This window comes from Miniopterus natalensis, chromosome 14 (assembly GCF_054644295.1).
Source record: "Miniopterus natalensis isolate mMinNat1 chromosome 14, mMinNat1.hap1, whole genome shotgun sequence".
NCBI lineage: Eukaryota > Metazoa > Chordata > Mammalia > Chiroptera > Miniopteridae > Miniopterus > Miniopterus natalensis.
The window spans coordinates 58667959-58692204 of NC_142094.1; the positions used below are offsets into that span (position 1 = coordinate 58667959).

Sequence of the window (24246 nt, forward strand, 5' to 3'; positions counted from 1 at the left end):
GTGTACCAGTTCCCACCAGCTGTCCACCTGCAAGGACACGGCCCATCCTCCATGGCCTGTGTATGTGCACACGCTCAGCGAGCCCACCCTCACCCCCTCCCAACAGATTCCAATGTGATTTCACCCGGGACAGCCCTGGCCTAGTATGACCCGGGCACCCCAGGTGCTCAGCGCACAGTTCTGTCAGGCGCGTGGTAGGTATTCAACACACTCGAATTAAGCACTTAAACAAGCACTTAAGCAATTAAACATTCCTTCTCTGTTCGGTGGGCCCAGCTCTGCCACTTTGAGGAGCCTTACTTTCTGGGGCTCAGGATACTGCACTTTCCTCCTGGGACATGTCAAGTGCCCAAGGGGTCAGAGGTGCTCAGTAAGCATCTTCGGACCAGAACCGCCACTTCACCTCGCTGGGCCTCAGTTTCCCCAACCCCCCTCTACAAGGAGGTGGAAACGATGTTAAAGGGCCCTTCTCCCGGACACCCCAAGTCCTCCTGCCCCATGTGCCTCCCACTGCTGGGCCCTCCCCAGACGTCATGCTGACTCAGCCGGGGCCTTGATCTTGGGCTTCCAGACTCCAGAACCGTAAATAACACATTTCTGTTGCTTATAAGCCACCCAGTTGCTTAGCCCCAAATCCACGAAAACAGGCAAAAGTTCTACTGAGGCCATTGCTCACGGGGAGAGTCAGCTTAACATTGGGTGTCATTTTATTTTCTTTCATGCAGAGTGGTGGAAGAGAAAGATTCCATAGATTCTTCTGGAAATTGTCAAGATGCTGGGAAGGTGAAGAGAAAACTTACATAGATGGGGTTGCCCACAGTTTGGATTTGCAAGACCTGAAAGACGAAACAGCAAAGCCAGTTGGGCTTTTATAGTGAACATGAGGGAGACAAGGCCGTTCGTTCTCAGCTCTCACCGCAAATTCTAATCACATAGATGAGGTCTTTAAAATACACTTAAAACATTTACGTGTAACTTAGATACAGTAAAGTGCACAGATCTTAAGGGGACCGCTTGACGAATCTTCGCAGGGAAGTGCTCCTGTGTGACTACCACGTGCTCATGACCAAGAGCATTTCAGGGCTCTCAGAGTCCCTTCCAGAAATCCCAGTGTCCCGGCCGTCCCTGTCCCCGCCTCCGCAAAAGAAACTGCCATTCTGATTTCTAACATCACAGAGAATAACTTGGGAAGCTTTAAAAGGTACTGATCCCTGGGCCCCACCACAAAGTACCTGGTCTCACCTGGACGGCACACAGGCCGGGGGCGGGGGGGGGGAGGCTCTGCAAAGGGCCAGGTGATTCTGATGAGCAGCCAGGACCGAGAATTACTCTCTGGGTGAAGGCCAAGTCCCGCTCCCCATAGGGCAGCGCAGGAGGCCCTGGCCTCCCAGGATTCATCCAGAGCTCCTCCAAGGACCACAGACAAAGTCTTGGGGCACTTCTGGGGTGCAGCCCTCAGGAGCCAGGCCAGGTACCGAATCCGCCTGGGCGCTGGGCTGGCCCGTGGAGGCAGGTGGGCTGGGCCGGGGAGCTCAGCAGCCATGACAGGTGAGGTCCAGCCAAGAGCGAAGAAGGTGGCGCAAACACACCCCACCTCCCCTCTCCTCCCCCCGGAAAGACCCTTTGACATGTACAAAGTGATCAGGCGTGTACAGTGTGATCTCAGCTACATTTTCCCACACCCCCAGCTTTCTGGGCCGGGAGGGTTCTCTTTAGCGTTGTCTGGAGCTGTGACAACCCCTAAGAAACTGAGCGAGCTTATCCCAGGAGATGGGAAGCCAGTGACCCCCCAAAAGGGGTGCAGGAAAGAAAGAGCAAAAAATAAATAAAGGAGAAGAGGAAAGAGAGCCACTCGCCTGGCTTTTGCAGGATGGCCTGATGAACCGAAACTTCTGCATGGTCGGCTTCGTCCCGAACTCCTCCCAGCTGCCGTCCACCAGCGTCTGGGCGCTGATCCTGTACTTGACCAGGCGCTCGGCCCTCAGGCTCACGAGGCCGTGCTCGCAGACGGAGGAGGGGAACCCCACGTCTCTGGGCCTCAGTCTCTGCAGAGAGGGTGACCCCCTGAAGTGGAGCTCACACGGGGAGACCCAGCGTGTCCCAGGATCCCGCTTCCTGAGCGCCGCAGCTGCCGAGTCGGCGGCGATTTGAGCCCTGACCACGCGCAAACCACCGGCCGGCGGACTGGGCTTGGCCGGTCATTAGGTCAAGCTCATTGAATTGGAAGGTCTTCATAGCGTTTTGCCAGAATTTAAAAACCAACGTAACCTGGCCAGTGGGGCTCAGTGATTGAGCATTGACCCAGGAACCAGGAGGTCACGGGTTTGATTCCCGGTGAGGGCACAGGCCCGGGTTTCGGGCTCGATCCCCAGTCGGGGGCCTGCAGGAGGCAGCCAATCGATGACTCTCATCATTGATGTTTCTATCTCTCCCTCTCCCTTCTTCTCTAAAATCAATAAAAACATATTTTAAAAGGACCAACATAGTATTCATCTGAGCATTTAGACTGGTGTCGATACATAACTCATCTCTTCCATCCAGTCACATCCCTTATGTAGGGAAATGCCCGAGTCCCTGAAGACCAAGGACTGATCCAAGGAACAGACGTGACTTGCTGAAGGGGACACAATGAGGGAGCGGCGAAGCCCGGACTAAAATTCAGGCCTCTTCACTCAGCATTTATTCATTTATCCATTCAGGATACGAACACGCCTACCCTCGGACCCAGGTGCTGTGATTGGTGGGGACGGTAAAAAGATTGATAAGATGCGGTTTCTTGAGGAGCCTGCGGCCTTAGGGACTTAAGAAGCAGACCCTAAGTGGAACACAGTGGCCTCCTCATAGCTGTCACTGTCACTGTAGGGTGCTCTATGGGTCAGGCCGTGTTCTAAGCCCTTTGCGCAAATTAACACAAGAATACTCCCGAGAGCCCAGTGAGCATGGTCCTGAACACGAGGAGGGGAGTTCACGGGCTTGACGAGGTCACACCAGGCGTTGGGCTCTCAGCTCCGGAGCGCAGCACCCTCCCGCCTGCCCCGAAAGCCCAGCAGGAGCCTCCAGGGGAAGCCTTCCCCCCTCCTAGTCTCTGGTGTCCTGTCCTCCCTCCCTGTCCTCCCTCCGGCTCTGCTGCTCTAAACAAGGCCACTCCCTCTCGCCTGCGGGCACTTCCCGTCGCCTCCATCGGCAACCACCACCCATCCTGTAGGAACTGAAGGTGAATTAGCCCCAAATGTGTGGAGTCAGAGCCTAGAATATAACCCCGGCTTTGCCAGACAGAGGCCAGGTGACCACAAAGGCACTCAGCCTTGAGACCTGTTAAACTGCAACAGTAGCAACCAACCTCCTGAAACTGTTGCAAAACTCAAAGGACATCACATCTACGAGTGTGGTTAGCACCAGGCTCCCAACACACTCCACGTTATTTATTCAATAACAATTAATCAGTTGTTATTATTGGGTATGGATCGACTCTGACCCTCAAAGGCCGCCTCAGAGGCTCGCCTTCCCTGCGCTCTGTGCCCCTTACCTGCATGTAAAAGCTGTAGGAGGTAGCACCGTTCTTGATTCCCTTTATCTCAAAGAAGAATCCATATATAGCAATTGTTTCTGAATAAGTTGTATATTCCTAAATTGGGAAAGAGACGACAAAGCGACAGGGAAAAAGGCGTCTGCATTCAAAGGCAAGCGGACAGAGCAACAAAGTCCAGCTACAACCAAAGTGACTAATCTGACAACTGATTTAAAACAAAAGAGCAATTTTAGTGTCGGAAACATAGGAAAAGGCAAATTGTGCTGACTTCGCAAACCCTACAGGATAGCACTTCGACCTTCGTAGTGGGGAGAAGGGTGACTTGGGCCTGATCTTAGATGACCGAGGGTCTGCAGACCTTTGAAACAAGCATTTTGCTTCAATGAGGGGCCTAAGGGACCCATGGTATTGCCAAGCGTCCTGGCCCCAGTGGTCTGCAGTCCAGCCAGGTGGGCAGGTCTCTGAACGCAAGGGGGCGAACCCCACCCACCCAGGCCTGACCCAGAGCAGAGTCCCTGACGATAGATTCAGGGCCCCGAGTGAGTCCGTGACGTGTGGGTTCTCTTCAGCTCACCCCCGGGGTGGCTTCAGAGGAGCTGGAGGGGAGGAGCCGCTTCTCGGTGAATTGGGCCCATCAGAGGGACCCCGGATGCAGCCTCTAGGCCTGTCGCTCCTCTGGTGACCGAGCACCCAGACGCCTTGCAGCCGAGCTCCCGACCCACTGTTACTTTGGGTCCATCAAAATAACTGCTCAGAACAGGCTCACCCTTGAAGCCGTAGACCCGGCTCGGAGTGGTTTCCCTCATGGAGCAGCGGCATCTATGTGTGAGGGACAAAGACGACCCCCACACGCCAGTCTGCCCAGGCCTTTCCTGGTTTGAGAATGAAAAGTCTTGCATCCCAGGGAAACTCCTGCATCCCTGAAAACCGCAAAAGTGGGTCACCCTCGGGGGGAAACCTCGGACACGCACATCAGGCTCCGGAATGGCCTGTCCCAGGCCCGTCGTGACAATTTTATTTCCCCAGGGCCTGTGAGTATGCAGAGGAGACACCTACAGCTCCCTCTTCTGCCCTTGCCTTCCTCCCAGAGGAAAGAAGCGACCCCACAAAGGTCCCTAACCAAGCACAGAGGGGTGGTTCTCCCCCAGCGCGGGCCCAGCGGTGGTACCTGGTGGAAGAGCAGCCCGAATCTCACCGCCTGGGAGGTGAAGTCCTTCACATGGGCCATGTCGCCCCCATTCTCCATCTGAAAGGAAACGGCTCAGGCAGCCTGGTCCCTGACGTCATAGTCGCGTCAGCTCCTTCCTCGCAGCCCCACTGCGCCCGAGAGCCCTGTCTCAGATCCTACGTGCAGCCATCCAGCCAGTCCTCAGGGTTCGCTGAAAACCCAGGTGCCGGCTGGCTGCTTTCAGAAAACACAGACAAGAGCAGGGATTCAATCCCGGTCAGGCACGTACAAGGACCTACCAATGGTGCATAAACAAGTGGAACAACAAGTAGATGTTTCTCTCCCCCTTCTCTCTAAAATCAATCCATCAATAGCTCTGTTAGAGCTCAGCTCCTTTTTTAAAATTACCCATATGTGGGGTTTTTTTTTAATGTTTTTATTGATTTTAGAGAGAGGAAGGGAGAGGGAGAGAGAGAAACACCAACCTGAGGGTAAAACATCGATCAGCTGCCACCTGCATGTTCCCTACTGGGGATCAAGCCTGCAACCCGGGCATGTGCCCTGACTGGGGATTGAACTGGTGACCTCGAGGTTCAACCACTGAGCCACACCGGCCGGGCAGAGCTCAGTTCCGAACTATGTCTCCGAGAAGCACGGCTCCACGGAGCCCTGGCCTACTGGGCAGAGGCCCTGAGCTCTGTGGTTTGCACATTACAATAGGTATTTGTTGAGCTGAATTGAATTTTAACTAGTGACTCATATGTCTTCAGAACTCAAACACTGCCCCACTTCATCCTAAGAATGCAAGACTGGGGACACACAGGAAGTACAACCTTTCACATCGACCATTCACAAGGGGGGAAACACCACGTGGAAAGATATTCACATTCACCAGCAAGAAAGGAAACGCATATTAAAAAATGAGATGCCATTGTTTGCTTCTCAATGAACAAACAGGGTCTGAAACGCACGTGCCCTATGTTGCTGGACATGCACAAAGGGAGGTGCATTCATTTATTACTGTGTATGTGGAGGGGTAATTTGGTCTCAAACTTGTTAATATGAAACAAAAACAAAGATGCACATTCCTTTGGGGGCCCATATTTTCCACCCTTGAGGACCTCCGATGAGAAAATAACTCCAGGGAGAGTAATGTACAACAGTTAACTAATAATTAGAAACGCTACAAATTTTCTGCGGTAAAGGAATTGGCAAAGCAGCATTGGCTGTAGAATATCCTCCTGGTGGAAGAGTTTGCAGCCATTAAAAATGGTGTTTGGCCCGGGCGGCGTGGCTCAGTGGTTGAGCGTCACCCAGGAACCAGGAGGTCAGTGGGTCCAAGGATATATATCTGCTATGTATTTCCTTTCTTTCAATTTCTCCGCATTCTGAGAACGTTCAGTAACAAGTGCAGTGACGTTGGTGTCTGTCAGGTGTGGCCAGTGCTCCTCCACCCCATCGGACTCTTTAGGTCAACAGGAGAGATGCCCTAAGCACCTGGGCTCCAAGCTCCTCCCTCCGCCCCTTCCGGGCTTGGCTCTCCCCACTTCCCCTGGCGCAGGACCCAGGTATCCCGACCTCAAAGGCCCAGAGATCTCAGATGCAGGACACAGCTCCAGAAAAAGCCAAGTTGGAAAGGCAGTGACTTTCGATCACTGTTCTCTGGCTGCTGGCGACTCACCGAGTAGTAGTGGTTGGCGGTGACCCGGACCAGCCAGGCCTCGGGGAGGAAGTTAATGTGCCTCAACACGTCCAGATCCTGGCCTGGAAGAAGCACAGAGGGAGCATTTTAATAGATTTTCTCACAAGGGAATCGCCAAAGTCTCGCTTACAGAGAGGAAAGGAGATAGTCAGGAGCCGGGGATCGGAGGTCCTCTCCAAGGGCCAGGAATAAGAGGGGTGCAGAACCCAAATGGGACCCTACAGAGCTCTCCCCTCAGCCCCCCCGCAACAAGGGAGGGTTGAGATCCCACAGTCAGTGTCTTCTGAGTGTCCAGGAGCAACATGGACTAAACTGCCTGGGCTCCATCACCTGGCCCTGGGTTTAGAGCTGCGCATTTTATCCAGATAACTGGAAATGGCTTTGAAAAGTTCTCAAACGTCCTTTCAGACACAAAGATCTCACTGGGTGGCCTGCTGGGCTGCCTCAAACACACTCCCCAGTATTTCCCTCCTGGGTCCAAGTCCTAGCTGCCTTCCCCTGGGCCTGGAGCCTGAGGTTGGGGGAGCTCAAGTCTGGAGCACAGCCCCAGAGTTTTCTCCCAAACCCTGAATCGGGCACCTAAAGGGGCTGCTGCTCCAGGAGGTGGGGCCCAGGGGAGATGGCAGCCACGTGGCCTTTGGCAGCTGGGTGCCTTCACCGTGGATCAGCCCCTTCTATCCATCGTCAGATTTCTTGGAAACTCTGCTTACAACCATTTCACAGACAAATAAACTGAGCCCAGGCAGTGACTTTCCCAAAGTCTCGCACAACTCGGAGGTGGCAGTGGCAGATCTCAGCCGGCACCTTAGGAAACACCTGGTGGGGCAGGTTCCTAGCAGCCGTCCACGGACACGCTCACGTGGGCTGGGCCGGGCCGGGCTTACCTTTGGTGATGCCGTGCAGACGCAGGCCGAGGAACAGAGGCATCAAGCTCTGCTCTGCATCTTGGTCCAGGAAGCAACACTTCTTGGAGAAGCTTGGCAGAGGCACAGAGAGGAACAAAAGGCCTTCAGAAAACTCCTCTCGCTCGGGCGAGCGAAAGCCACATCAAAGGGACCAGTGGCTTCACCATCCGGGCGTGGACGGTGCCCCGCTCCCCCGGGCGGGGGAGCCTACGGGGCAGGGAGTGGTGGAGAACGGGACTAGTAAGACCGGCCCCGAGCATCACGCCGATTAAATGAGGTTACAGAGGGATGTTCATCAGGATCACTGCACTTAGCAGCACAGTCCAGCCGAGCTCAGTATGATGCTGTAACTGTTACTTTTCGCTTAAATGCTGAGACATACAACCCGTAGAACAGATACATTTAGGGAGTAGAACGGATACATTTAGAGAGTAGAACGGATACATTTAGAGAGTGTAAGAAACTGATTAAGTCTATGAAAACCTTGAACATTCAAACGCTTTTTCACTTGTCCAGAACGTTCTGAATTTTATATGCTGCCTAGTGAAATGCCGACGGGAATGGCTCGGCCCGGTGTGGGCCCGCTGTGAGTGGGGCGTTTTGGGTCAGCGTAGTATGAATTCTCCCGAACAGAAGGAGTACCTTGCGCATCGCGTCTTTTATGGGGCCCAGAACAAGTTCTCGGAAGCACAAGGTTATCTCAATGTTCCAACACCTATGGGTCATTCACTTTCTCAAGGAATCCAGGGGGCCCAAGGGGCCCCATGATCTCAGGCCCCCTAGAGAGAGCTGCGTTCTACGCACTCAGAATGACGCTATGAAAGATGATATCACGGATGCTTCCCCCGATATTATGAGCAAAAAACCCCCGTGTGTGTACGTCATCAATCAGCACAAGTTAAATTACCTGCTAAAAAACGTCAGCACGGTCTCGTAGGTCGGAATCGTCTGGATTCTCAGGTTCAGTTGCAGGTAGACCCACAAAATGAGTGTTTTCAGAAGGTGAAACTCGCTAAAAGTGAACAACCTGGCCAAAGTAAGAGATGGAGAGGACATTTTAGGAACGGCCAAGACCCACAGTTTGCAAGAAAATGAAAGGTTATAAGTGAGCTCAGGGGTGAGGCGGCACCTCCGGAGTCTGCAGGTGGCCTCAGGCGAAGTGGGACCGTGCTCAGCGGGCGGCAGGGCCGTCCTGGCTCCAGGGCCCACACCTGGCCTGCAGCAGCCTGAGGCCTCGTCAGGAAACGAGTAACAGCCGGGCTGGTGCGGCTCAGCTGTTGAGCATCAACCTATGATCCAGGCAATCGAGGTTCAATTCCGGGTCAGGGCACATGCCTGGGGTGTGGGCTCCGTTCCTGGCAGGGGGCGTGCAGGACGCAGCTGCTACGCGATGTTTCTTTCTCATTGATGTTTCTATCTCTCTCCCTCTTCCTTCTACTCTCTCTAAAAATCAATAAAAACTACTTAAGAAAAAAAAAAAATATATATATATATATATATCACAGCCTTGCCCGCGGTTGGTTGGAGAGTCATCCGCACACACCGAGGTCGGGAGGTTGTGGGTCGGATGCCCCGGTCAGGGCACATGCAAGAATCAACCAACGTTGCATAAATACACGGAGCAACAAATCGATGCTTCTCTCTCTCTCCCCAAAATCAATAAATAAAAAGAAAAAAACATATTGCAACCGTCTCACCCACCACTAAAGAGGTCATGTGGGTGGAACCCAAGCTAACTTGCGAGTCCAAAAGGCAATGGAAACATCACCCGCCCACCTCTCACGCTATTTCTGGACACCGTGGAACTGTCTCTCTCCTCTTGTTTGTTTTTAGGCCACCTACAGATGCATGGGCTTCGACCCTGGCCAGACAGGACCAATGTGTCACCGTCTGGGCAATAGCGGTGAGGCAGGAGGGGAGACGTCATAGAGCCGCTCGGCGTGATGTCCCCACGGAGAGCTGTGCCAGGGCCCCACCGCCACCCGACCGGCAAGCGAGGGGACTCGAGCAGAATCCACATTTGAAACCCCCAAGCCCAGAGTTTCTTTGAGCCGCTATGGAAGGGACTCGCAGCAGCCCGGGGGGGGGGGGGGGGGGGATTGAGAGCTCTGTGAATCAGGACCCTGGTTTTATTTTTTTTTAAATGTTTTTATTGACTTTTTTAAGAAAGAGGAAGGGAGAGGGAGAAATAACAACGGTGATGAGAGAGAAACATTGTCCTTGGGCTGCCTCCTGCTCGCCCCCTGACTGGGAATCGAACCCGAGACCTCCTGGTTCATGGGTCGACGCCCAACCACCGAGCCGGCCGGGCGGCAGGATCCTGGTTTTGTTTTTATTAGGAAGGGTCATTGTTGAAACCAAGCCCCTGCCCTCTGCCTTTATGCTGAATGTCGGCGCCCTAAGGCCTGAGCTCCTGCAGGCAGCGACCATGCGGAGGACACCCAAACACGCTTCCACCCACCCAGGAGCTCTGATGGCCTAAATCAGGCCAGAACTCCCAGAGACCCCAGACGCCGGGACCACAGCCAGGGACCCGGGCCGAGGGCCGCTCCGTCCTGACCTGGGGCAGGGGTGGGATTTCCGCACAGCCAACCTGGGGCCGCTGGACTTCCCGGGACCCCCAGGCCTGGCTGAGCTGGGGGCTGGAAAGCCCGGCCTCTGTAACAGACGAGGCAATGGTACAGTGACCGGGGGGAGCCTGGACCTTGGAGCCTTGTCTGGAGCCCGGCCGTCCTTTATAGTCCCTGTTATCTGTGGACAATAATTTCACCCACGGCGAGGGGTTCTGGGGACTGAAGGGACAGTGCACAGCACACACCCAAGAGTTTGTTGTTAATCACGTGCAGTCCGTGGAGCCCAAGCCGAGGTAAATTCCTGACTCTCTCACTGGGCACTGGGTGTGGCCCGAGCCCCCTTCCTGCGCCCTCTGCGCCCTCCTTCCCCCCAACTTTGAAGCAGGTGGCCTTGGATATCAACTGGGCGAGGAGAGTTTACTTTGGAAGACGTGAGTCAGGGAGCTGCTGGCCCGGTCACTCCAGGCCCGCGGGCCCGTGTTGTGCCCGATCCACGCGGGCTCCTCCCTCCTGGTACCAGGAGTGCCCTGGGCAGTCTGGGCAGACAGTGCCTGGGGAGGGCTGCGGAGCAGGACCCAGTTTCGACATCGGTCATGTTTCCCCACACGTGTGAGTCTAGACACTGGACACACAATGTCTTGATGTTTTTTCCTGCCCAGCATGTGTTTTCTAGTCCCTGTGCCATTGCTGACATTCTGGCTGTGGTCAGACTCTTCTCCCCTTTCTCCCTTAAATGCTGCCGCGGGGGGGGGGGGGGGGGGCACAGCTCAGTCTTTCCGAGGGCGGGGCAGTTATGAGAAGTCCAAGGGTGCCCTGTTTATCTTCCCCTCGCCAGCTCCCCTGGAGGGCGGGCGAGGGCACTGTGGGGAAAGCAGGGGGGCAGGCAGAATGGCCCCGGGGAGCCCTCGGGTGCCCTGCAGCTGCTCCTGGGACCCCAGCTCCCAGCGTCTCCTTAGATACCAGGGTTTCCTTCAACACCAAAAGCTGCTCTACCCACCTCACTTCTCCATACGCTAAGTAAACATGAACCAACAGGGCAGTAAGTCTTCCCAGGTCTAATCCTGAAACTAGGATGCTTTCCACCACGTATGTAAACATTTTTTAAAAGATATTTTAAACCTGATCTTTAGAGAGAGGAAGGGAGAGAGAGAAGCGTCCATGTGAGAGGGAGACATCAATCGGTTGCCTCCCGCACGCACCTCGACTGGGGCCAGGGATCGAACCTGCCCCCAGGTACGTGCCCTTGACCAGGAATTGAGCCCAAGGCCCTTCGGTGTGCAGGACGATGCTCCTACCAACCGAGCCACACCGGCCAGCGCCGCAGAAGCAGACATTTATTTTCTCGTGCACCACGAACATTTTTAGTAGAACTTAGCTCTCACCTGTGAAACCCACCCAAAGGGAACACAGTCTTGGCGCCTGGCAGTGGTATCAAGACCCTTTTAAACAGACCCAATGAGGCGCGGCCAGAAAGGCAACGTGTGGGCCCAACGGCAGCTGCCAGAGGACCATGCCGTAAAGGACAGTACTGGTCGCGATGTTAAGGCATCGATTACGCCACTGTTAAATTTCCCGGAGTTGATAACTGCTTTGTGACTCTATTTTAAAACATTCTTTTTATTAGGAAATGAACACGGGCATCGAGGGTAAGGGAACACGGTGGAAGCTACCGGCCCTCAAAGGGCTCAGGGAAAAACGTGTGTGTGTGTGAACAGGGAGAGGTTAACAGGTGACAGGCACACAGGTGTTCTTTGTACTAGTCCTGTAATTTTTACTTGTTTGAAATTATTTTCAAATAAAATATATATTTTTTAATACCAATAAAAAGAAATAGAAATTCCTTTCAGCTGAGGAATTCCACTTCCAGGACTTTAATTGAATGTTGCCCAGGTGCTACGTATATTGCAAACCACTGGAAATCGCCTAAAAGGCTAAGCATTGGGCACCGAGCTGGGTTTTAGCCTTATCACAAGGGTGACCGTCTGGGCCCAGGGGAGTCAGGGCTGGGGATAGAAACTGATTTAGGGCCAGAGCGTTTAGTTTCCTTTTTCTGTTTTTCCCTGTCTTCCAAATTTTCCACAATGAATGTATATTAATGTTGGCGGGATTTTTTTTTTAATTACGTAGGCAATTAATTAATTACCAGGTGGGTAATGAGACAGTGGGCACGTGGCAGGTCCTGACCCCCGCCCCTGCCCTGCGCAGCCCCCAGGCCTCAGCCCCCTGGCTGTGCAGGAGGCGAGAGGCTTGGGATGGAGCAGGGGCTGCACACAGTGTGTCCAGTAGGGGTGGGGGTGCTGCCGGCTGGAGCCCCTCCCTCCCCCGCCCGGCCCTGCTCCCCACACACACTCGCACGCCCTGCAGCCGGTTCTGACCTGGGGGACTTCAGCACTTTGTGGAGCAGCTCCTTTGGGATTTTCCGGAGGTGGATCTGCTTCCCCATCTCGGGGACCAAGTTCATTTCCAGCCACTTCTCGCAGGCGGAGGTGAGCGGCTCTTCCCTGTACTGAGGCCAGAAAAGCCAGTGGGTGCAGGAAGCGCTGACCCCCGGCGCCCTCTGCTGGGCCGCGCCGAGGCGAACGCGTGCAGTCACGGGGTTGTGCCCAGACCAGCTCAGACCTTGTCTTCAAAACAGATAAACTGCGGGGGGTAACGTTTTCTGAGTGTTTGCCGAGCTCAGGCACTGCACGGGGTCGATGTAAATCTACAGCCCCGTGAGGTCAGTTCATTGTGATCCCTATTTTACCGACGGAGAAACCAAGGCTCCAAGATTCCCACTCTTGCCTGGGGTCACACCCCAGAGCCGGGTGCAAACCCCAGGGGTCCCACCACAGGGCTTACACGCTGAAATCTCCGGACTAAGTCAGTGACTGGTGACCGAGGTCCCGCGGGGTCCCCCCAGTGTGGAGTTCTAGGGCCAGTCGTGAGCACATGCCCTAAAGGGAAAGTGCAGGGACCGTGGCTAAGGTCTTGGGGACCAGGGACCCTGGCAGGCTCTTAGTGCACCTTGCACTTCCTCAGGGCCACGGTGCTGACAGAAATGCAGAGATGCCACCCCCCGAGGGACTTCTAATGACCGATGGAGTGAGGACAGCACCTTATCTTTGACAAAACAGGCGTTTAAAGCATCCTTAGGTGCTATGGTAACAGCTTGTGACATGCTGACTGTGCCTGAACTGAATGTCACTGTCAAATGTGCCTGTTTCAGTGAGAGTGGCCTCGTGGGGGGAGGCTGGAGTCGGACCGCCTGGGGCTCGAACCCAGCACGGCCACCGAGACACTTTGTCCAGGGTGCTCCCTCCTTGGGCCTCCGTTTTCTGGAGAGTTAAGGATAACTCCCTTTCTTGCTGATGCTGACGGGGCCCAGGTGGGACAAATTTCACTCCGCACCAGCAAGAATATCCTGGAAGGCTGTTTGAAGTTTTGGGGAGAAAGGCTGGGCTGTCCCCCCTCCCGCCCACCAAGATCAAAGTTTTTCTATCTTTTAGGTGTTAAAATATCCTTTTAAAAATAAAATGGTTTTTTGCCCAGCTGGGGATGGTTTAGCGGTTGAGCATCGACCTGGGATCCAGGAGGTTGCGGTTCGTTTCCCGGTCAGGGCACAGGCCCGGGTTGCAGGCTCGATCCCCAGCAGGGGGCGTGCAGGAGGCAGCCGATCAATGACTCTCTCATCGCTGATGTTTCTCTCTCTCTCTCTCCCCCTCCCATCCTCTCTCTGAATCAATAAAGATATATTTTTTTAAAAATTGTTCACTTGGCAAAATAAAATATTGGCACCCTTGAATCGCTGCCTTAGGGTGGATATGTTTTGGAGTGGGGCCCTGTGCAAGACCCAGAATCGGGTGCTTCTGCAGGTCCCCTGGGTGCTGCATGCCCTGCCCAGGTTGCTCTCACCTTGCAGCCGGCCAGGTAGAAGTTAGTGACATTCCTGGGCGCGAGTCCCTTCACCATCATGACCACGCACCTGCAGAGACAGAACTGCTGTTCCCGAAGCCCTTGGGCTGCCTTCAGACCCTAGGCAGCCCCGGAGGGTCTCACTCGGCTCCAGGACGGCGGCAGGGCCCTCCCCGAGGAAGGGGCCTCGTTTGAGGGGTATGGACATTTGGCCAGAAGACCCCTGGGTGGGCCAGTGGGATCTGAAAGCCCAGGAGAAAGGGTGTGTCCCAAATAGGCAGTTGGACTGAGGGGCAATTTGGACTCTGATCTTTGAATTTTTCTCTTCCCGAATGAGCACATGTAACACTTGCAAAAATAATATTGTTATTGACAAGAAAACACAAGGCTCTGTCGGAAATGAGTGGAAAAACGAGCCTGACAGTGATGCGGAAAGTCAGCTTGTCTTCAAATGACCAGTTTTTGTGCCTGTGACTAAATGGAGAGACTTTTTTTAGCCAAAGAGGAACACGGGTGAAACTGACAAGCGTGGCCGAGTGCTCCTGAGGGTCGATTTGCACACCCGAGAAATCCCTCCCAGGTGCATGTCATTCCCGTGAGACAACGCCGTTAATTAAAACGAGTGTGGCCCAGCCAGTGTGGCTCAGTGGTTGGCATCAGCCATGCACCAAAAGGTCACCGGTTCGATTCCCGGTCAGGGCTCAGGCGGATTGTGGGCTCGATCCCCAGCAGGGGCAGCCGGTCGATGTTTCTCTCTCTCCCTGCCCCTCCCTCTCTCTAAAATCAATAAAAACATATTTTTAAGAATGAGTATGTTCCTGGGAAGAGAAACTCTGGGTGCCGTAGCCCAGGGAAGAGGAATGGGCCATGAGCTGGGTCCTGAGGCCCCCTGCCGCCCCTCTCCACGCCCCCTTACTTCTGAAACAGGCTGCTGAACTGGAGAGCGTGGGCCGAGGCCAGCACCCCCAGCACCTCGTCCAAGCTCATGTCCACCTGGCTGGTGTAGAGGTTCTTCAGGGCCTTGGCGAAGGCTGGGGAGGCAGCGCCCAAGAGAGCCGTCAGCGTGGGGCTCTGCACCCCCGCCGCCCACCCACGGCGCCCTCTCTGCCGGCCGCTCCCGCGTCCACCCGCTGGGCGGCCAGAGCTGCTTTCAGAGAAGATGCAGCTGCGGGGACCTGGGCAGGGAACCGCGGGTCCCAGCCTCCCAGCAGAGACTGAAGATGAAGCTGAAGAAAACAGCCTCTGCTGAAAAATGCTCGGAGTCCGCAGAGCCTGGGCCCCGGCGGTCCGTGGCCCGTGGGGGGAGGCGATGCCCAAACGTGCAGAGCGCTGTGTGCGAGTGGGTGTGGCTCTTCTCTGGGGTGACAGGTAGCTTACAGCAGGTCTTCCCTGCAGTTTGGGGCCTCAGACAGGTGACGACGGACTCCCGGGAGGAGCCGGGATAATCAGGGAGTTTAGGAGCCGAGCTCCTGACTGGGGAGCAGGGCCAGGGCCTAAGGGATGGTCTCCTGACCTTGACTGTACAGGACACGTCACATGAACAGAAGTCTGTTTCTAGTGCTGGGGGTGGGATGGGGAGGGCTGAGCCAAGGGGAGGCCTGAGGGAGGCCTCTGCTGCTGGAAGCCGGCGGAGACGGGCCTTGGAGGGTCAGGGGTGGGCCTGCGAGCGGCGTGTGCACCTGAAGGGCACTTACATTTCCCCTGCGGCTGCTGAGGAGCCCGATCCTCCCTCCTCTCCTCCCCCCCGGCTGCCCCACCTTCCTCCCCCTGCCCCACTGCTGGGCTGCAAGGAGGAGGCCCTGAGGAGGCACCGGTGCTGACTCCTGGCTCGTTTGTTGTTTGTTTGTTTGTTAGGTTTTGAAGCCCGAGTGGGCAGTTTTTTCAACGGCACCTCGGGAAATGGAGACGGGGGTACATTACCGAGTTTGGTGACTAGGGGGTCGTTGACCTTCAGGCAAATGGTCATCCTCTTTATGGGAGGTGCTTCTTTCGTTTTCCCCAGTGAAGGCTCTGGAAAAGGAAGCGGAATGAAGATGCTCGGCTGTGAACCGCTCGAGATACTGTCTCGGGTCCACCCACCGCCCTTGGCACGGCCTTCACCTTGGCCTGCACTGCACTGTAGTTTGTTCATTTTTTGTTTGCTTGTTTGTTTCGTGGGTGCATTTTTTAAAGAAACTTTATCTTTATTGATTTCAGAGAGAGGAAGGGAGAGGGAGAGAGAGAAACATCAATGATGAGAGTCACCGATCGGCTGCCTCCTGCACGCCCCCTGCTGGGGATCGAGCCCACAACCTTGCATGGGCCCCAACCGGGAATCAAACCGTGATCTCCTGGATCATAGGTGGACGCTCAGCCGCTGAGACACACCAGCCGCACTCGTGGGTGCATTTTTGAAGTGATTACTTATTTGGAAATAGCTGAAGACTCACAAGAAGCTGCAAACACAGTGCAGAGCCCTGTGTGCTCCTCGGCCAGCTTCCCCAGGGAGCACCACCGGGAAATAAATGCTCGAGCTGCATTTTAAATATGTACTACTAGCCCCTCCCCCTTTTCTCTCCCCCTCCTCCCCGTATCTCTCCTTAGGCCGAGAGCGGCTGGAGGACAGGTGTGGGGCTGCCGAGTCCACCCAGGGGCTCCTGAAACTTCACCCCACAGGTCTCCAGACAGAGGACCCGTCACCAGAAGCTCCCAGGAGGGGAAAGGACAGTGCAATTCACTGCCAGCCGCCCCCTCCCCTCAGGTCATTCTAAAATTTGAGTGACAACAGATTGAGGTTAAATCCCCATCTGGTGAGATTGCCCCTGGGCCTCGCTCTTACTGCCAGAGTGACCACGGTCCTAAAACAGACACCCCAACACCACGCCGGGATCTCTCAGACCAGGTGGCGTCTGGGACTCTGCGCTGGTGCCAGTGAGAAAGTACCTGGCAGGAGCTTCTCCAGTTCCTTCTTGGGGCACGTGGTGTGTCTGTCCAGGGCCATGACGTACAGCCTGGTCAAGGTCTCGGACTGAAAGAGCTGGGGCAGGTGCAGCTCCCACGTGAAGCCCAGGCATTCGAGGATCACGACTGAGGAGAGAACACAACGCGGGCAAACGATTCACCGCCGGCCCACCGGGGAGGTGTCTGCTCCACCCACTCGCTCTTCCAGTCGACCATGGCCACCCAGTAGCCGAGCAGGCAGGTGGCCTTGCTAGGCCCCTCAGGAGCGAAGGTGCACAGATAGCGGACAGTCGGGGCCTCAGGGAGCTCACTGGCCCCCGGGGGATACGACAGGCAGGCCCACCGGGAAGGGACGAAGCCACAAGCGTGAAGGGGAGCGACTGACCCGCAGCTGAAGGACGCCGGAGGTTCACGGCTGCCCTCCAGCTGGGGAACTGGAAACGGCTTCGTGGGGCAGGGACGCCGGGTGGGCCCTTTGGGGGCCTCACCTTGCCATCCCCATGACAGCGCTTCTCAGCCTCATCTCACTCTCTGTGGTGGGCTGTCCTGGGCACTGCAGGATGCTCAGCTGTAACCCCGGACTCTACCCACCGGGTGCCCGCGGTGTGACAACCGAAAACATCTCCAGAAACTGCCTCATGTCCCAGGGCGAGCAGTGCCCAGTCCCTTTCGAAAACTACAGGGCTCTCGGTGCCTAATTATTACTCACCTGAAAGGCAGTAGCCAGTGCAGGACAGTAAAAGGCCATCGCCGGGCAGCAGGCCTCTCAGGGGCCCCACTTCCCTCGAGGGCACAGGGGCCACCAGAGAGGCAGCGCACGGTGTGAGATGAGGTCACGTGTGAAGAAAGGTCTTTGCAAACGGCAAAGGGCTCTATGGGGGGGACCTCGCCGTGGCCAATCAGAACGAGTAAGAGGGGAGAGGCTGTGGGGGGCAGACGGGGGGTCCAAGGACGCCAGGCCAGGTGAGGCTCAGAAGCTGCAGGTAACAGGGCTCTGCAGGTGGACCCCTGTTAGCACAGAGCTGGGGGGCGGTGCTCAGGTGGCCCCCGAAACCCCAAATCTCGGCGGCAGATAGGATCCTGACATCTACTAGTCCTATCGACATTTCTTGACCTTGCTGTGATTTAACCGCATGACCTCGGGTACCTGTTTTTTTTATTATTATTATTATTATTTTATTTTTTTCATTGATTTTTAGAGAGAGTGGAAGGAAGTCAGGAGGAGAGAGAGAGAGAGAGAAACTTCGATGTGAGAGACACACATCGATTCGTTGCCTCCTGCATGTGCCCAGACCGGGCCTGGGAATCAAACCGGCAGCCCAGGTGCATGCCCTTGACAGGGAATCAAACTCCAGACCCTTCGGCACGAGGGCCGACGCTCTAACCGCTGAGCCACGCTGGCCGGGCCTACGCGTATCCTTATTGTGACCCCTGGCTGTGGAAATGCGCTTGCCCAGCTTGGCTTCACTCACCACACATCTGACCAATACTTACGGGCCCCTGTTCTATGTCCTACCCTGCTCAGGGGCAGGAAGGGAAACGTTCAGACAGGTGACGCAGCCTCGGGCCCGGTTTCCTTCCACGGAGACCGCAGGCGCCCGAGGTCAGCAACACGCTGACCGAGTCCCTGGCAGCAAGAAACTCACCTGCATCCCCGCTTGGGACGACCTTGTTCTTCAAGTTCTCAGAGAAATATTTCTGAATTTTGGGAATGCATAACCTCAAGGGAAAAATAGAAAGAAAAACCCGGGAGTTAATACCGATAGTTTTCTCCAGCTGTTACCTGTATCACTGCAGGGCAAGCGCCCCTCAGGCACCCACTCGCCCACCCGACCATGTCCCGCCCTGGGGGAGAGTGTCCTCAGCTCTCCCCCTCTCTGCAGATTTGATAAACCGTGAGCTCGGCCTGATGGCTCCATCAAACATGAACTCCCGTCTTTAGTTTGTGGGGGGCCTCAGCGAGGAGGTAGTCGAAGCTACACGGGGCTGCCTGAGTGACGCCTCTTTTGATGAGAGTCTAAAACAGTGTCTAGCGCATAGTAGGTGCTCAATAAACCCCTATCAGCGTGAGGAAGAGAAGGTTCGGGGCATTTCTTGGAATTTCTCTCACGAGCACTTCAGTTTAGGGGCTAACACTCCCCTAATGTGTCCAAACCTGAACCCAGAATCCCCCCAAACCCAACCCCGCGCCCTCTCAGGGTCCCCTGCCAGCAGCCCCGTCGCCCAGGCCCGCAGGCTGGGAGCTGGCACCTCTGATCACTTGCCGAGTTGTGACAACAGGACCTTTTAATTCACTCGCCTCCCTTTGCCCTCATTGCTCTGACCCGAGTCGCGGTCATTTCCCTTCCATCAGGCAGGTGTCCAGCCTCCAGCCCCTTCCTCTGCGGCACATCCCGCGCCACAGGCCCCACACCGGCCTGCAGTGCAAACCTGGTCTTGCCCTTCGGTGTCCACCCCAGTGCCCTTCCGCACGGCCGGGAGCTCTTGCTGTCCCTGTGGCCTCCACCCTCCCCACCCCGCTCCAGCCCCTCTCAGCAGCCTGACCCCCCAGCCTGGCCGCTGTCTCAGCCCGACGCCCCCTCGCTTTGTTCCCCTGCACGCTCAGCTCTCTCACCGGCCTTCCCACACGACCCGCTCCCTCTGTTCCTCCCAGAGGAGCCCAGGTGCTGCTTCCTCTGGGCGGCCGGGCTAACGGCCTCCCCGCTGCCCCCCGGGCTCCCCCTCTCGAGCCCCTTCCATGTGCCTCGGGGCCCCCGTCTCACCCACACAGCCTCTGCGCCGGGCTCTGCCCCTGCAAGACAGATTCCCGGTTCATGTACGTGCTCAGAAAACCCTGTTCAATGGTCGGATGACTCGCAGATATAAGATGATTTTCCATAAACACTGTGTTCTGCCCACCGAGCAAGGGAATGAGACAAAGTCTGAGTCACATAGTCACAGAGTGAAGACAGTCAAGCCCGGAAAGCCAGCCAAGCGTCACTGATGACCACACGGGTTGGCGTCGCCTCCGCCATGCTGGTTTCAGTTTTCTTTTTTGTGGTTGTAAATCCTCACTGGAGGACGTGTGTGTGTATATAATATATATATATATGTTTTTCCATTGATTTTTAGAGAAGGGGTAGGGAGGGGGAAGGGGGTAGAGAAAGAGAGAGAAACATCGATGTGAGGGAGACACATCGACTGGTTGCTTCCCGCACATGCCCTGACCGGGCTCGGGGATCGAACCTGCAACCCGGGTACATGTCCTTGGCCAGAAATCGAACCCGTGACCCTTCAGACCCTGGGAGCCACGCTGGCCAGGGCTGCCATGCTGTCCTCAGTGACCCCAGGAACCTCACGGCCAGGGTGCCGCAGGAGGGCTTGGGAGCGGGAACCCGCGTCCGGGACACTGTCGGACACCTGCTGCCCTTTCCACGCGGAGAGGGTGGCGCCAGGTGACTCAGCCCCAGGGAGGCAGCGAGAGCCCGAGCTGTTTACCCAACAGGAGCCGTGGGTCGGGCCCACGCCGGCCTCAGTCCCCTCACAGGCTCGGGTCACACACATCCGTCCGGGAAGAGCTGGCCAAGGTCAGGAGTTCAGACCGTGATCTCGAAACGGAGCCACGGGCTTTGGAAACTCTGGGCGATGCCCATGAGCTCAGCCGCCCTCTCAGACATCACCATCCCGTCGTCGGCCACGGGGGAGATTCCAGACGGCAGAAGTAATGACATTGCCGGGCGTCGTGGCCGTGTGCCCAGGTACCATTCATCACACAGGCCTGCAGCTTCCAGGGTTCATCTTAGGACCGACGGGAAAGCGACGGAACAGGCCGTGTCTGCGACCTGTCCTCCTGGCCCTTCGAGACTAAGTGGTCGGGTGAGGTGGGCACGGGGGACGCTGGGGGTGTGCTGTGAGGCTGGGGCTCGGTCCCCTCTGGTCATGACCCACGGTGGAGAGATGAGAGGGGAAAGACGGACATTTCTCCCTGTTTTGTCTGGACACACGGACCTCCCGCAGCAAATCACCCGGAGGGCTGCTGGCTGGACACCTGCCAAGCTCCACTGGTTCCCTGACCTTGACTTGAGCGCGGCCATGGGACTTGCCTTGGCCAGTGGGATGTGAGGGATGCGATTTGGCTGGAGGTCTGAAGGGCACTTGTGTAAGCGGTCAGGCCCTCCTGCCCACTCATCCTCTGCTGTTGCCAGGACAAGCACACGCCAGGCTGGCCCCTGTCTCAGGAGGAGGGTGGGAGGCTCGTGGCGCGAGCTGAGCCCGGATCTGCTGACCGCCAGGTCTGTGACTGAGCAGCTTGCCCCGGGCACCTCTGGGCGCAGAGCCCCCGGCATCACGGAGCAGACAGGCGGATTCGCTCTGCTGCACGCAAGGTGCTTCGATCTGGGGATGCAGCTAAGAGGCAAAGTGGTATGTGGGGCTGCTGGCTGGCAGAGCCCAGGGCTGACACACCAGGACGAAATCACCAGGGCCAGTCACTAAAACTACTGCACAGGCCAGAAGGACGATAGGTCTATTTATTGAGCACCTGCTATTTGCCAGAAACAGTGCTAAGCGTTTTCAATGTGCTGTCTAATTTAATCCTCAAGATAACTCCTCAAGGGAGATGCTGTTATCACCACTTCACAGACGTGAAACTGAGGCTCAGAGAGGTTAAGCCACTGGCTAAAGGTCACAGAGCTAGTAAACGGAGCAGAAGGAATTCTAATCCTGTCCAACAGACTGCTTTCAATAGTTGTAAAGACCAAAAAAAAAAAAAAAAAGCCCCTCCCAGCGTGGCTCAGCGGTTGAGCACTGACCTAGGGTCCAGGCGATCAGGGTTCGATTCCCGGTCAGGGCACAGGCCCGGTTGCAGGCTCGATCCCAAGCAGGGGGCGTGCAGGAGGCAGCCGATCAATGACTCTCTCACCATTGACGTTTCTATCTCTCTCCCTCTCCCTTCCTCTCTCTGAAATCAATAAAGTCATATTTTTTTTAAAAATTAGTTGTAAAGACCAGCACAACCGCCATCGTCCTCAGGTTTCTGTGTCTGGCCCCCAGGCCACCCCTCCCCGGCTTAGCTCAGGGGCTCCGCAGGCTAAGTCCTGGCGGGGTGTTCCCCCCGCGGGCTCTGACCTCCCTACCTATCCGGGTCCTTCAGGGTGTCATCCAGGTCTATGCTCATGGCCTTGCACATCTGGGACAGCGCCAGCAGGTCCGGAGAGAAGGGCTCCCTGGGGAAGCGCCACCGGTTGGTTGAGCCAACTGTCTGGCGTTCCAGCCGAGCTCTGTGCTTCTTGGGAAACAAGAAAAGGGAAAAACATTTTTTTAGCCTCACGTAAATGCCTGACCTTCTGAATAGTACAGCGGAAAGAAAGCCAAGACACATTTTAAAGGCCTGTTGCCCGGCCGGGCGTGGCTCAGTGGTTGAGCATCGACCTAGGGTCCTAGAGGTCAGGGTTCAGTTCCCGGTCAGGGCCCATGCAGGGCTTGCGGGGCGATCCCCAGGCCGGGGGCGTGTGGGAGGCGGCTGATCAATGACTCTCATCATTGATGTTTCTCTCTCTCTCCCTTCCGCTCTCTGAAATCAATAAAGATATATATATATATTTATTTTTTATTTTTTTAAAAAAAAGCTGGTTGATTTTCCATCGTGGCCGACATTTCTCATGAGCCATAGTCCCAAGGCGCATCTATTCAGTGGGCAGACGGCTTCAGGAATTTAGGGTCTAGGATGGGAGGTGCCCGAGGCAAAATGCCAGGGGAGAGGGGGTTTCTTTTCCTGTGACTTGGAAGAACCGACGAGCAGGGCGAGGGTTTCGCTTCAGGAAACTGTCTTTTAAGTCCTTCCCCTCACGTGTGATTCAGGGAGATGCCAAACGAGGAGAGAAAAGACACAAAACAGAAAATTCCCCGTTTTACCCACTTTCTGGTGTAAATCCAGCAGCAGTTAGGACATTACAATGCTGGATGGCCATCGGCACTGCCCAGTTCGGAACAGTTTCTGTTTTTATTTTTTATATTTTCAATCCTCACCTGGGGATATTTCTTCCATTGCTTCCCAGAGTGGAAGGGAGAGAGGGAGAGAGAGACATCGATTGTTGCCTCCTGCACGGGCCCTACCCAGGGCCAGGGATCGAGCCTGTAACCCAGGTACGTGCCCTGGGCCGGAATCAAACCCGGGGCCCTTCAGTCCACGGGCCGACGCTCTAACCACTGAGCCAACCGGCCAGGGCTGTCCTGGACACTTCCTACGACATGTGGGCTTCTACGTCTGGCTTCCTTCACTCGGCAGAATGTTTTCAAGTTTGCCCGCGTCCCAGCAGGCGTCGCAACGTCGCTCCTCCCCGTGGCCGAACACTGTTCCACCATGTGGATGGGCCACGTTTTCTTCAGCTGTTCCTCAGAGGTGGACACGGCTCCCTCCACCTTCCGGCCACTGCGAGTGGCGTTGCCACCGGCCTTCATGTGCAGCCGGGTCCCTGGGCCTCGGCCTTTACACCCGGGAGGGGAGAACCACGCCCCAGGACGGAGCCTGGATGCCGCGGGTGGTCGGAAACGCGGACCCTGGATCCCGATGTGGCGTGAGGCCCACGTGGTGACCGCGGCTCAGACGCCGGCACCCTGACCCCCTCCCCCAGCAGAGTCAGCTGGCGAAGCTCGAGGTCCCGGGCACAGGGCCGTGCCTGGGGGAAACTCAGAGCTACGGCTGTAACCGGCGCCTGCTCCCCGCCTGCCTCAGGGACGCTGGGCACTCACCTGATTCAACATTTTCATGAATGACAGTGGGGATCCCGCGGAGAGGGGCCAGAGGGGGGAGGCACCTGGAAGACAACACAGGTGAAGTTCATACTTTCACAAAACTTCCAAAGGGCCCCTCCCCGTTGTCATGGAGGAAACTGGCCTAAAGGAGCTACGTTTTCCCGCAAAAGTAAAAAGAGTAAAGCTATTTATCAGATCAAGAGCACGTGCGATTTTTTAAAGTGCATCAGTAGACTGACAATTCTCTGCTGTGGAGCTGGGGAAGTGGACCCGATAGAGCAAAACGGGAGACAGCCCACGATTCTCGACCCTTTCCCAAGGGACTGGAGCCAGACGAGGGCTCTCAGGAGGCTGATGACGGGATCTGCAACTTGCTGTGGCCCCCAGGCTCCCCCCTCCTGCCTCCGGCCCGGAGCCCCGAGGCCCCGCCCTGCCAGGGCCAACAGCACCAGCCGCAGGGATGGAGGTTTTCCCAAGCCATGGAGCCGACCAGCCGGACTTACTGCCCTGAGGGCCCTGCCCGCCACGGGTGCGTTTACAGGAGCCGGTCAATCAGAGGCGCTCTCATTGCATCGGCGCCCGAATCACAGGACCACTGTGGGCTGTCCACCTCCTGAGGCTCAGACCCCAGAGCGCTCATGACATCTGGGGTCACCGTTTCTTCGTATGGGCCAAGGCGCCCTGGCCGGGGAGCTGCCCTCGGTCTCGGGTTGCGTGGGCACCGCGGCAACATCGAGGAGGGTTCCGAGCAGTTCCTGTTCCGGGCCTGGTCCCCACACAGCTGGGCTGCGGGACTGGTGGCA

The 24246-nt window shown here is 56.2% G+C and overlaps 1 protein-coding gene across 1 annotated transcript; it reads right to left on the reverse strand.

Moving 5' to 3' along the window:
* Window positions 1-767: 767 nt before the first annotated feature.
* Window positions 768-23458, reverse strand: BTBD16 (BTB domain containing 16). Its single transcript, XM_087824217.1, has 15 exons — window positions 23441-23458; window positions 21826-21974; window positions 18358-18431; window positions 16694-16837; window positions 15692-15781; window positions 14688-14802; window positions 13772-13841; window positions 12253-12383; window positions 8212-8331; window positions 7284-7375; window positions 6379-6461; window positions 4698-4775; window positions 3527-3625; window positions 1857-2045; window positions 768-836 (listed from the first exon to the last, which is right to left on the reverse strand). Exons 1-15 carry the CDS (start codon window positions 23456-23458, stop codon window positions 768-770), a joined length of 1521 nt encoding a protein of 506 aa, XP_087680343.1.
* Window positions 23459-24246: the final 788 nt, after the last annotated feature.

Bases quoted from the DNA above. Each gene is read 5' to 3' on its own strand.
- BTBD16 (XM_087824217.1), bottom strand. The intron at 13,842-14,687 runs GTAAGGGGGCGT...CTGTCTCTGCAG, and splicing joins TTCAGCAGCCTGTTTCAGAA to GTGCGTGGTCATGATGGTGA. The intron at 6,462-7,283 runs GTAAGCCCGGCC...TGCTTCTTCCAG, and splicing joins TCTGCACGGCATCACCAAAG to GCCAGGATCTGGACGTGTTG.